Below are 13,784 nucleotides of genomic sequence, written 5' to 3' on the forward strand. Positions count from 1 at the left end.
GAGCAGTAGTTCTCCCCACACTACTGTACGCCTGCGAAACTTGGACAGTGTACCAACGACATGCCAAGAAGCTGAACCACTTCCACACAACATGCCTCAGGAAGCTACTGAACATCAAGTGGCAAGACAAGACCCCAGACACAGAGGTGCTCGCAAAAGCCACCCTTCCCAGCATCTTCACCATCCTGATGAAGTCCCAGCTTCGCTGGGCTGGACACGTGGCGCGCATGCCAGACCATCGGCTGCCCAAAAGGCTTTTCTATGGCGAGCTGCAACAAGGGAAGAGATCACACGGAGGTCAGAAGAAGCGCTTCAGAGATACTCTGAAAGTCTCTCTGAAAGCGTTTGATATCAACCCTGACTCCTGGGAGGAATCTGCAGTGGACCGTGACAAATGGCGTGCTGCTGTGCACAAAGGCGCCAAGTTGTGCGAGGCCAACAGGACTGCTGCAGCTGTTGAGAAGAGGCAGGCCAGAAAGTCACGGGCAAACAAGCTCCCTGACAATGGTATGCCTGTCTTTGTCTGCCCCAACTGTCAGCGAACATTTCGTGCACAGATTGGACTATTCAGCCATCTGCGCATTCACAGATAGATTCATGAGCATCCTCCCCCCCCCCACCCCACCACCACCCTCCCCCCATCCCCAGCTGGATGACAACGATGGTCATCATCGATCTCGATGGACACACACCACCATGTCCCCTTCAGTGGACTTACATATCTGGCTGCATATTTGTGCACATACATGCATGTGGATTTGTGTCTGTTTGACTCACTGACATGCACACATGCAGTGTGATTGGGTGAGTGGATATACATGTGTTTGTGCTAATCGGCATTACTGGGTTTTATGCTCACATGCATGTGTGGTTCTGTGGTGCCTTTAGCATGGTTTTATGTGTATTTGTATATATTTGCAGCGAATGTGTCTGCATATATGTATTATTTCATGCATCTGTTTGCTTGTATTCCAGCATAAGCTTTAGATGACTCTGATTTTGTCTTTGTACGTCTGCTTCGCTTTGGCTCAAAATACCTTGTAAAATAAATGCGCAAAATATGGTTGTTGACACAGGGTTCCAGGTTCGCATCACCAACGACACCTACAGCAGTGACGCATGGGGCATTGTGGAGATCTCCAAGAAGGGTTTGTGGAGGAAAATCTGCAATCAAGGCTGGGACAGCAAGGACGCCTCTGTGGTGTGTAGACAGCTGGGCTACAAGGTGAGAGCGTGTTTCTTCTTACATTTCAGCAGGTCAGCTGTCCAGAGCAACTGCACATGCGTTGCCTCAAGTGTAAGTGGAGGATGTAGTTCACAGGCTCCAGCTGATATGTTTATGCTTAGGCAATCAGTGTTTGCTCAATAGAAAAAAATTATACTTGTGTTTTTATGTCAGTTAACATTGAATGTTTTTATTAACCATATGTATCAACAAGAGAGGCAAGGCCTTCATGACTCACTTGTTGTAAGCACTTAATCCAAGAGACTCACACTGATTGTATATGAATGTATATGCATGTAAAATAACTGATCATATGCTATTTTTGTGCCAAATTTGGTATCAACAAAGTATTTCCAGTGAAAATGGCAATGTTAAAGTTTTCCAAGGACACACACACACACACACACACACACACACACACACACACACACACACACACACACAGCTGAACACCGGGTTATTACCACACACATTATTTACACAAGTGAGTCAAAAATCTTTGCAGAATAAAAAAAAAATCTCTGCCACATCAGATTATTGAGCTTGTTCGATCATCATGTGACCTGCTTACCTTCTTTGTAAGAATTTTTTCAGAGTGAAACCGGACAACTGTTTTGCTTACATAGTTTTCCTTTTCTTCCCTCCATGGCTTTTTGTTTTGCTAGTTATTCACTTAGATACATTGTTTGTTTGTGCATTTCCTCACTGGTTGGTACATTCTGTTTCCCACCACCATCATGTGTTGTTCAGGGCGGAGTCAGCTACACCCATATTGTATACCACGAACGCCCGATTGGATTCCGGAACTTTACTTGTGACGGCACAGAGACGTCCCTGAAGCAGTGTCCTTATGACACCAGCCCTGATCTGGAAGACTGCGCCTTCTCTGACTACGATGCTGGGGTGGTGTGCTACAACTCCACTGGTCAGTGCATTGGTCTTTGGTGGGAGATGTGTGTTTTCCAGTTGTCTACGTGTTCATTTTGGGGAGGGGGGGGTGGATGTGCATGTTGATGTTGATGCTGGTCAGAGGCACTGTTCTTGTGTGACACTGTCTTGTTTTAACACAGACTATGAACGTCATGGACAATGTATTGTGTAAAGTTGTGTCTGTATATTTGTATGTCAGTGTGTTCAAAATTGACCTGTGAAATTCATGTTGATGTTAGTGTCCGTGTTTTAAGTCATATGTAAAATTCACATGTATCACATGAGTTATATATTTGGAGGTTGTATAATTCTTACAGGCAGACTATATGTAGAACATACTATCAGAGAAACTTCCATATTTTGTCTTTCAAATATATGTATGTTTGGAACGAGTTGTTACTTCAGTAGTGTAAGATTCACATACATTCATGCACACACACACACACACACATGCACATGCACATGCACGCAACACACACACAGACCCACTTGAGTACCCTTTGTTTTTTCCCTCAGGTATAAGCTACAGTATGGCAGGTGGGAACAGCACAGCTGGCAGAGTGGAGATCCACTATGACGGAGAGGTGGGGGGAGTGTGTGGCTACTACTGGTCCGCCAATGATTCACGTGTCTTCTGCCGATCCCTGGATTTCACTGATGGCCTTCCCCTTCGGGATAGCGATTTTGAGGACCCTCCCCGAAGGATAGGTCAATACTTCCTCAATGCTCCGTATTGTAAGGGACATGAGGACACCCTCCTGGACTGTCTCACCACCGGCTTCAACTCTACGTATCGGCAGTATTACTGTTACCGGGAGGCATACGTCCAGTGCTTCAATGAATCCCTCAGTAAGTGTGGCTTTCAGTGTGGCTGTGTAAGTGTGAGGGTGTAGGAAATGCGTGTGCATTCTGAAATACCTGTGTGAGATTCTTTCAAACATCCCATTATTTGGTGGCTGTCTATCCTCTCGTTTGTGGCAAACGTGTAAGTAAACATTTACTGTTAGTGTTTCATGTGTAAAGTATTTGAAAGTAAGTCAAGAAAATGTAATACCTTAAAACGTTATGTTTGCTTATGTCAGAGAGAAGTGATATCTCAAAGCACCATTTTGGTATGGTGGTGTGTCCTCAGGGAAAGGTACTCTACTCTGATTTACCTCACTCCATGCAGGCTTGCTTTGGGGAAGGTTATAACAGTGGAAGGAGAGGATAGGGCCCCACCTCCTAGACATAGTGGATATGAATCCACTGCCCTGATTGCTGTAACTGTCTTAAGCAATCAGTTTCCCTCTGTTATTTAGTCTGACTTTTATGGAATGTTATTTCTGTATAGATCGATGGATGTGTGTTGTCCATGCGCTTGTGTGTCTACTTGTCAACATGCACACCCACTTGTATATATGTATGTTTCCCTGTGTGTGCCAGGAATCACCAACATCACACTGAAGCTTGCTGATGGAAGCACTGGCACCAGTGAGGGCCGGCTGGAGGTCTACCTGTCAGGTGCGAACAGGTGGGGCACCGTCTGTGATGACTACTGGGACGACTACGACGCCACTGTGGCCTGTGTGCAGCTGGGCTTTACGTGGGGTGTGGCCATCACCAACCTGACCTATGGACGGGGTGTGGGGCAGATCTGGCTGGACAATGTGGAGTGCAAGGGCACAGAAACCTCCCTGGATGACTGCATTCACCGTGGATACGGCTCTCACAACTGCTGGCATTCTGAAGATGCTGGGGTGGTTTGCTATAGTGAGTTGTTTTTATTTTTTATTGTTGTTTTACATGTATGTATGTGTGCGTGCAATCCACGTCGATGCAGCTGATAGGATGGAGACAGTGGATCTTGGAAGTTTCATGATACAGTGCATTGCTGTAGTGAGCGATTGATGGGACTCATGCGTGTGCGTGTGTGTGTATGTATGTGTGTGTACATATCTGGCCACATTTGATTAATAAAGCTTTCACACACATGCTGTCATTGGGGGGATATGGAGATGTCGCATCTTGGTTATCATGTTGACATTGTGGTGAGGGAATGGAGATGTGGGAGTGCTGGCACCGATGTAAGTCTGAGTGTATGCCTGTGTTTAGGTGAACACTTGTGTCTGTGACTGACGTACTGTGGAATACAAATGGAACTTATCCCAGTGGCTGATATTTTGAAAATCCCAGGTTGTTTTGTGGTCAGAAATGGTTTGTTTAGCAGTGTGTAAGGTAAAAAGGATGGAGAAAAATTAGTGTGTGCATTCGTGACTTTGTGCATGCACAGATGTGTGTTTATGTGGTCAAAGTCCGGCATTTGTTGCATACTCAGTGGTTAAGTCAGTTTTTTCCAGAACATTTTCATTGCAAGGAACATAGGAAAGTAATGTTCAAATATGTAACCTAGGTAATTTATCTGTATAAAGATACATGTATTCAGCAAGTGCTTCTTTGAAAACCAGAAAATAGTAGCAGTTTCTCCCTGGAAATGTTGCTGTTTAAAAACAAATGTATATAAAATAACAAGAGTTAGAAAATGATGGAATTCATTTCTTGTTTCTGTGTTATTTTTACAATAATGTTGGGGCTTAAATAGTTGCTCTTTTCTCCTGTGCCTGTTCAAAACCACATCTCAGACACATTTCTAGATCTTTTGTTCCCACAGAAAAGAAAAGAAATTTGCTTCTGCTGTGTTGAGTTATTTGTACTGGTCTCTTTTCTTTAAAAAAGGGACAGTATTGAAACTGTTGTTCTCTTATTTACCTTATTTTTAGCATGTAAATGACTTTATGAAAAGAAAATGTGAAAAGTAATGTTTCATCATGGTTGTGTTGACAGGTACACCCAAACCTACGTTACCAACAACCACAGCGCCACCAACGACTACAACACAAACAACAACCACAACAACAGAATCAACACAACCAACGACCCCTACACATCAACCAACAAAACCGACCACAGAGAGACCACCAACACAACCTACAACCACAGAGCGGCCAACAACACAACCTACAACCACAAAGCAGCCAACAACACAACCTACAACCACAAAGCAGCCAACAACACAACCTACAACCACAAAGCAGCCAACAACCACAAAGCAGCCAACAACACAACCTACAACCACAACAAAACCAACTACCCCAATACCACCGACAACTACAACGCCACCACCAACTACAACAACAACTGCGCCAACATCACAATCGAAGGCCACGTCACCTACAGCATCCACAACTGGCACAACCCGGTCAAATGAATCCCAGGCGTCAAAACAGGACAGTGTTATCCCTGTGGCTGTGGGCGTTGCTGTGCCCTTGATCATCATCATTGTCGTCGTTGTCATCATTGCTGTTATCGTGATCAGGCGACGCAGAAAGCCCAGTGTTCCCCACCAGCGCTTCTCTGACGACACAGTCTCCAGCAGCGGTGATGGCTCCATCGCCATGCACAACCAGATGTATGATGGCAGCCTTGAGGAGGCCGGTGCCAACGGGGTGGATCGGATGTCAGGCAACAAGGAGATCAGTCTGGGAGGGGACAAGGCCAAGTACGTGCCAGACCAACAGTCAGCCAACGGGGGGGCATCCACAGACCGTGGCTTTCCCAACCCCATGTACTCCGTCATGCAGCCCTTCCGCTCAGAGGGCACCACACTGTCTGATCGTCACAACGGTCACCCTGCCGGAGACAGTAATGAGGCCTAGCAACACCACGGCCTGAACCAGCTGGTTTTCAGGTAAAAGCGCTACGGCTGTTTGGGTTTTTTGTTGGGTTTTGTTGTTCTTTCTTTGTTCAATTTTTGTGATGGGGTTCAGTGTCTGTGATCAGACACTACCTGTTTTACAGTAATCCTTTTTTCCCCTCCAAGGTCACTTTCACTGTAAATACAGGGTCTTAGAATTCAGTCAGCAAGTCTGTCCTGGATAATTTGAGTAGAGAGAGAGGTCCTTGAACTTAAGTGGATAATTAAGGTGATGGAATGTGTGCTGCAGGGATGTCACATGGTTAGATTAATTACACTTGTAGCTTTTGAGAATTAGGGAAGACAAGAGTGCTGAAGTTAGAATCTCAAAGTCAGAGACAGCAGAGGACTCCGGATATGTGGTTGAAGTCATGCTGCCTGAAATACAAGCATTGGATCTTAGTTAAAGCTGTTTTGGTACATGTTTAGAACAAAAGGAATAGGACTTGATGTTGCTGGCTAAATCAAACAGAACTAAGGACAGTACTGACACTGTTGTACCCAGGTGAGAATCATCTGTTTGGTGAGATGTTAAATATTTCAACACTGAATAACCAAGAAAGGAAGACCTTGAAAGATCAGTGGATGTGTGCCTGTCCATTGTTGAGAGAACTATGCAGGTCTGAGTAAAGACCTGTGTCTGTTTCCAGAAGAACATATCTGTGTCATCAGGGTTGGCATCTGTGGGACAGTGTGTTTTTCTGTCACACGTTTCCTGTAGCCAGTCACAGCACACGGTTTTGATGGCACACAGATGAAGGAGAAACTGGAAACGCTGACAAATGGACCCCTCAGACATTGCCCATCATTCTGAAGGATGAAGACAAACCTCTCGACAGGTTTCCTTCATCATTTGAAATCCAACTGTCTCAGCAGATTTTGTGTCACAAAAAGGAGATAACTGTTTTTGCCAGCAGGTTGTGCATAGCAGTGGGACATCTGTCAAAGGAGAACTTTGGTGTGGATTGACAGTATGTTCAGCTTTTTGTTCTGGATCACGTGGTTCATTGTTTATGAGTTCTTCTTTGTGACCTGTGAAAGGCTGCATTGTTGAGATTATTTGAGACAGATTTGCACACAAATTGGGGTTTGGATGTTTTCGAATTTACCTTGTCATTTAAAAAAAAAATGTTTATGTATATTTACATTCCTAAGTTTGATATGTTTTGCAATGCAATGTTTGTTTGGGTTTTTTTGTTTTTCTTTTTAAAGTTTTTTTTTTTCGTGGATTTTTTTTCTCACCTTTATGGTCTTTTGAAAAATGATACATGTGTTAGTAAACTTTCCATGAAATGAATTTGATAACTGTTTTGCTGTTCTGTTTCTCTGCTTTCTGTATTTACTTTTGATACATTTGGCAGACTAAATTCCATATTTTCAGTATCTGCACATTGATTAGCACTACAATAACATATCATGGTGAGTTCAGCATTGTTGGTAACCTTGTAGTTGTACAGTTCACTTTTGCTATTATCAGTGACCTTTCCATTGGTCATTCTAAAGAGTTAGAATAGTATTGATTTGAGGGAAGCTATTGGATAGTCACTAACACTGAAGTTAGTCTCCCATTAATGATCCAGTGCATTTGGAATTTTTGGTTTATATCTCACTACTGACAGTAACAGTTTGTCTATTGTATTTTTGTTTCATTTGTCACTGGCTGTTTTATTCAGTTAGAAACATAAAAATTCAAAAGGTACATAATCATTTGATGAAGTCAGAAAACAGCCAGTCTTCACAATAAAGCCACAAAGTTAATGCTTTTTTTTTTTTTAGAAATAAAATGTTTGTACTGTACTAAATTCATGAAGGAAGTTGATGATGATGATGGATTTGAATTCATCAAGTTTACATGATAAAAGTATATCAATAGTGAAATGGCAACCAGCAAACAAAATCCCATTTTGTGATTATTAAAGTATCATGTAATATTGAAATAAAGATTTCCAGTGGTTAGAATTTTGGTCTGTTCAGGAACTGCCATTTGTTGTTGAAGCAAATGCAAAATAGGCATTGATCTGCTGTTGTTTTGTAACTATGCAGGATCATTCATTTGATATTTAAATTGTTGGCAAACCTTTTATGCATTTCATTATATGCATTTTTTTTTCATTGCCAAAATTTGTTGACATCCAAACTGAGCAGCAAATTTGATCAAAGGAAAGTGCTTCAGTTTGTGTGGAAGCCTTTTCAGTGATATAGTCAAATACATATCTTTTTTTGTTGTTTGTATGTTTGTTGAGAAAAGAAATTATATTTGGCATACATTGTCTTTCATGAACCGCTATGATTGGTGTACATGTATAAACAAGACACATTATAAATCTTTAAAGAAAGCCTTGCCTTGCTATTCCTTGTCCAACTGCACAACATTCTCTATGCAATTTCATTGATATTACTCTCTGTGAGTATAGATTGGATTGTACACTTGTTGAAAGTAATTCAGTAGCATCTATTAAATATGTAGTAGCAAACATGCACATGTGCACACATTTGTATCCATGCCTGCACACACACACACACACACACACACACACACACACACACACACACACACACACACAAGCACACACAACTTTTGTACTTTGGGAAACAGTTTTTTAAATGCAGGAAACTGCTGTTTTCTTATTGTCAGAAACATTTGAATTGTTATTAGCTGTCATGAATTTGAAACGCATGTAATCTTTCACACGTTGCTCCTTACTTTCCAGGCTCCCTCCCCCCCTCATCCTGGCCTCTCCCTTTTGGGTAATTTGGGTTTATTTTTTTCATAATCAAATAATGATGATTTTTTTTTTTTTTTTTTTTTTAAGCGTCTTTGATACATGCTTTTCTCTGGCTCATGTTCTGCTTGTGAAAAAAGCAATAAATGCAATGTGCTTTGAATACTTGCCCAGTAAGCAGATTGTGATAACAGTGAAATCCTTGGAACTGGATATTGTTGTTTTTTTCCGGATAATTGAATCCTCATGGAGTGGAGGTAGAATTGGAAATAATTCAGCCTTTTTGCTCTTTGTTTTGTTATAAACGTTTGTGTTAGTCTAACCACAAGTTCAGGAAGTAATTGATGGTTTTTGTGCATTGTACAGCTATGACTGAAGGAAAGAGTGAACAAAAACATAAAAGAAAACATTTTTTTAAAAAGGAAGAAATTTCCAGTTATCTTATTTTGACAGCCTGCAGCCAAACTGAAAAATGGTGATGACACTGTAAAAACATTTCTCAGGTTTTAAAAGTATGTGCTGATCAGTTTGTTTTCATGTTTTTTAGAAATATTTTTCATTGATTTTTTTTCCATTAGTCGTAACGTGCAGGGTTGAATTATATATTTATGGAGGGAAGTAAGCAATTCATTTGTATTTTCACTTTTCTCAAATCCCTCCTCTGACCTTTTTTTGATATGTTCTTAAAAAGAAAAAATCCCATTTCAAGGACCAGTTGTTGCTTTGTTGAGGTTGAAGTTGTGTGTTGATGTACAGGTTTTAAAGATTGGTACATACACACAAGGTGGAACATTACAGTTTGCTGGAGCTGCACATGCTGAAAGCCATAATATTATGGTTCTTACCACAAGCCATAATTTTTATTCTGTGCCAGTTTGGATTTTTTCCCCGTTATGATTATAACTGTATTTAACCAGAATGTTGTTTGATCAGTTCGTAATATAAAGAAAAGGGTTGGGTTACAGATTACTGTTTGATGTGTTTGTTGCAAAGAAAACAAAAAATAACCATTTGATTCTGAATGTTCTGTTCTGCAAAAAAAAAAAAAAAAAAGGGTGGGGGAAAGTGTCCATATTTAGTGCATGTTGATAGATCACTTTGAAATGTAGACTGTGTATGTAAGCCCTTGCATGAAATTGTGACTGTTTCCATTGGATTAGGTTTAGTGACTGAATATGTTTGGTTCACATACAGTATCCATGCAGGTCATACCACATAATGTGAAAAAAGATAACTTTTTCCCCTTGTGAACAAAAAGTATATTCAGAAAGATAACGCTGTTATGCCCAGAAAGATAATGAACTAATCTTTTACATGACAGTTGTCTACAGTTGTGATGTTTTGATTAAAAACAATGAAGAATTCAGCATGAATTTTAAAAGTTTGTTGGAGATACTAAAATTTTTAAAAACTGGACCATCTGACTGAATAAGACCTTTGTGGTTTGTTACTTTAGTATTTAGCATCTGCATAAATGTTTTTGTCATTCATTATTTCATATGTCTCTAAAAGAACATTAATTATTTTTGTTCTAATTGAAACAGATGTGCTTCTGTTCAATTTTACGCTAAAATGGTATGATTTATTTTTTAGTTTATTTTTGTTTGCTTTTAAAAAAGTTTTATGCATGACTGCTTTTGGTTCTTGTTTTGTTTTAGTTGATTTTTTGTTGTTGTTTTCATATACTTTGGCCCGACTTGTTAACAGGTGCTGCCCAGTAGGTGTTGCATTCGCAGATGAGAATTATATGGTAGTTTCTACACATTGGTGAAATATTGGGCAGACAGAAAATTTGATGTCATCTACAACAGTTGTCGATACTGCTTGACAGATGTAGAAAGTGGGATGTGATCTGCAACAGATGTTGATTGACAGATGTAGATGGTAGGATGTAATCTGCAACAGCTGTAACTGTTGATTGATACACTTTGAATCCATTTGCAGTGAATATTTAATATTATTGTAGCATATATACATTTTTTTCAGTTATGATATTCTTTTCATTCTTAATCAGAATTAGAATATAGTGATATGTACCGATACTTATTATACACACTGTGTATGAACTTTATTCATTGCTCAAATTTCTTGAAACCACCTAATTTCTGACTTACTCTGAATTCAGCATATGGATTATTCTTTGATTAACTTCGTAAGTTTAGAGATGAAAAAGGAACCACACATTAAAACAATGCTCTCCAAAAAAAGAATTCTATTCAAAATAGAAGAAAGGTTTTGGTTCATTAAAAAAAAAAAAAAAAGGAAGTTATTTTTCATTTTGAGTTTCTTTCCAGAGATCAATAAGGTCAGTTTCAATATGTGTTTGTTTACTGGTTTCAGAGAGACCACCAAAAGCATAGAACTTAACAAACCATTGGTTTCGACATGATTTCTGCAGATATTTTTGTGGAACACTTTCCAGTTTTTCTTGACCAGTTGCCAAACCAGTTGTGAAAGTAATGCTATATACTGAAAGCATAATCCATGTAATCTTTCCCACTGCTGAAGTGTAGGCTGTTAATTCGCATGCTGTCCATTCAGAATCAAGTTGATTTGAATGTTGTCCATTCAGAAGCATGGTGATTTGTATATTGTCCATTCAGAAGCATGATAATTTGCATGTTCTCCATTCAGAGGTATGGTAATTTACATACTGTCCATTCAGAAGCTAGTTGATTTGCATGTTGGTTATTCAGAATCAAGAGACACCACACATAACATTCCATTATTTTCGTCTTGTTTCCTTTGTCTTGTGTGGCTGTGGAGCTGATGATAGTAAGGAACACAATGAGCATGTCACCTGGAAGAGAGGAAAGAAAGCAGAAGAGAGGAGATGATATTCGTGTTAATGTTGTGCTGAGACTGAGTTTCCTGTCATTATAAACAAGCAAAGCTGTTTTTAGATGTTATTAGAGACAGTTTGCTTTATTTGAGTCTGGCATGGCAGTGAAAAGTTGAAAATCATCTTTCTCCATCTCCTGCTGTCCCTCTCCTTCTCCCCTCCCCTCTCCCCCTCTCCCCCTCTTCCTCTCTCTCTCCTGCTGTTACTCTGTCTATAGCTGGCGCTCTCGCTCTCTCTCTCTCTCTCTCTCTCTCTCTTGTGGACACACATGCATTCACACAGATTCTCCACTACCTGATCATTTTCTCTCTCTCTCACTCGGTGTCTTTCTCACACATTACCAGGCTGTCTGGTCTTTTCTAGAAGTCCCTCATGTCTCTCTCCATTTGTTATACAATCCCGGTTTAATCAGACAATAAGAATATACGCTGGTCTTTGATAAGCTTCACACAGTTCCAGTTTAGTCTTCCATACTCCATCATTGTATGATGGGACATTGTGTCTGTCCATTCATTGCTTGTCATGTTATTACATTGGCTTGTTTGAAGACCATGTGTTGAAACAAAAATATTTTGCTTTTTTATACTTCCATTAAATACATGAAATTATGTGGGGGGGTGTGTTTTGTGATTTATTCAAGGGAGACGGAAGCCAGAGGTAGAGATGGAAGTTGAGAGAATGGAGAAGAATGAGACATTTGCAAAATGAAGGAAAGGACATTGCATTCATGCATGCGCGCATGCACACACACACACACATAGGCACACTGATTTCCACATGCACACACAAGCACATGAATACACACACACTCATTAAATTACTTGCACACACACACACACACATGTACCAGTACCAGCAGTTGCTGCTCCAACCCCCACCCCCACCCACCCTACAGGACCACACCTGTTGGCTCACTTGTCACTACCCCAGTGCCGGCAGTCTGCTGGGATGTGGCTACCATAATAGTGGGATTAAATCCTTTTGCATGCATAAAAATCTTACTTGGTTACAGAACCAGACTTAGTGAACACCTACCTAGAATGGATACTCATCTGTGTGTGTGTTTGTGTGTGTGTGTATTGAATGTGTCTGTATTACCAATTAGTGTACCGGGGTTTACTAGGAATGTTTTGGGGTGGGGTGGGGGAATATATAAAAAGGTAACGAATATAAACAAAAAAAACATATTATACAAACACAGATACAGTAGAATTTGGATACATACATGCGCATTTCAACATAACTGTTCCCTACCAAACAGTAATAGCAAAGGCTTATATATATATATATATATAGTTATACACTTTCAGCTCTGCATAAATCAACCTTGGTTTTTTTAAAATTCCGAACTTTTTGAGGCACCAAAGATACCACAGGTGCTGTTGTGTTCTCTGAACAATTTTTTCCATATTTTTTTCTCATTTCAAATCATTAGAAATGATCAGTCCAGAAATTTAAGTTCACTAATGATTTTTACTTGCATGTCTTTAATGACAAGTGGTAATAATATAAGGGGTCAGATTTAGTCTTCCTAAAATCTGTAATTAATTCTTTTGTTTTTCTTTCATTGAGTTCTAAGTTATTTTGATCACACCAGCTGACAAGTTCTGTTACTTCTTCCCTATATTTTGACTCATCACTGTTCGTAATCAACCCTTCTAGATTAGTATCATCAGCAAACTTAACCATAGTGTTACATTCATTGAGTTGCACAGTCATAATGTGTAAATAGTGAGTACAATAATAGGTATAGATCACATCCCTGTGGGATTGTGTGTGTGTGTGTGTGGAGAGAGAGCAAGACGCTCTCCACTTTTAATCAAATTCTCGCCCAGATAGTTGGGACAGCAGTTACCTCCTCTGCTGTTCTTATGGTCATAGTCGGACACGACTATCATACAACATATGCCAGTTCATGACAGCGTTGGAATGGAGAGGAAATTAAACTGATCACAATGAGAGCATGTGATTAAATAACACTGCATAGTATGATTGTTGTTGAAGTAACTTAGCTGATGGTGATGCTTTCATGTTTTGAGGGCGATGCTTCATGAAGCATGAAGACAATTATTGCAGCTTACAGATGGCACTTTTCTAGATCAGGAGTGCTGTCCCAAGTCAGTTCCTAAAAAGAAAAGGAAAAAACAACAACAGCAAGTCCAAAATTGGTTTCTGTTTGTTTTATATAGAATTATATAGATACAGACGAAGATCCATTCAGGTCTGAGATAAGATGACATGCCAGTACACTATACTCTTTTCTTTCCTAGCAACACCCAGCGTCACTGAAACAGGCCAGCCAGGTCAAACACCAGCGCAGGGGTTTTGTCA

At 40.1% G+C, this 13,784-nt stretch overlaps 1 protein-coding gene across 1 annotated transcript in view; it reads left to right on the forward strand.

The window, feature by feature from the left end:
- Window positions 1-12,063, forward strand: part of LOC143297194 (uncharacterized) — a 124,174-nt gene extending 112,111 nt beyond the window's left edge. Inside the window, exons 41-45 of the mRNA XM_076609398.1 lie at window positions 1,077-1,225; window positions 1,976-2,150; window positions 2,672-3,004; window positions 3,581-3,907; window positions 4,979-12,063. Of these exons, the coding sequence (XP_076465513.1) occupies window positions 1,077-1,225; window positions 1,976-2,150; window positions 2,672-3,004; window positions 3,581-3,907; window positions 4,979-5,850 (1,856 nt within the window). The 3' untranslated portion in view covers window positions 5,851-12,063. The remainder of the gene's footprint in view (window positions 1-1,076; window positions 1,226-1,975; window positions 2,151-2,671; window positions 3,005-3,580; window positions 3,908-4,978) is intronic.
- Window positions 12,064-13,784: the final 1,721 nt, after the last annotated feature.

This window comes from Babylonia areolata, chromosome 22, assembly GCF_041734735.1.
Source record: "Babylonia areolata isolate BAREFJ2019XMU chromosome 22, ASM4173473v1, whole genome shotgun sequence".
NCBI lineage: Eukaryota > Metazoa > Mollusca > Gastropoda > Neogastropoda > Buccinidae > Babylonia > Babylonia areolata.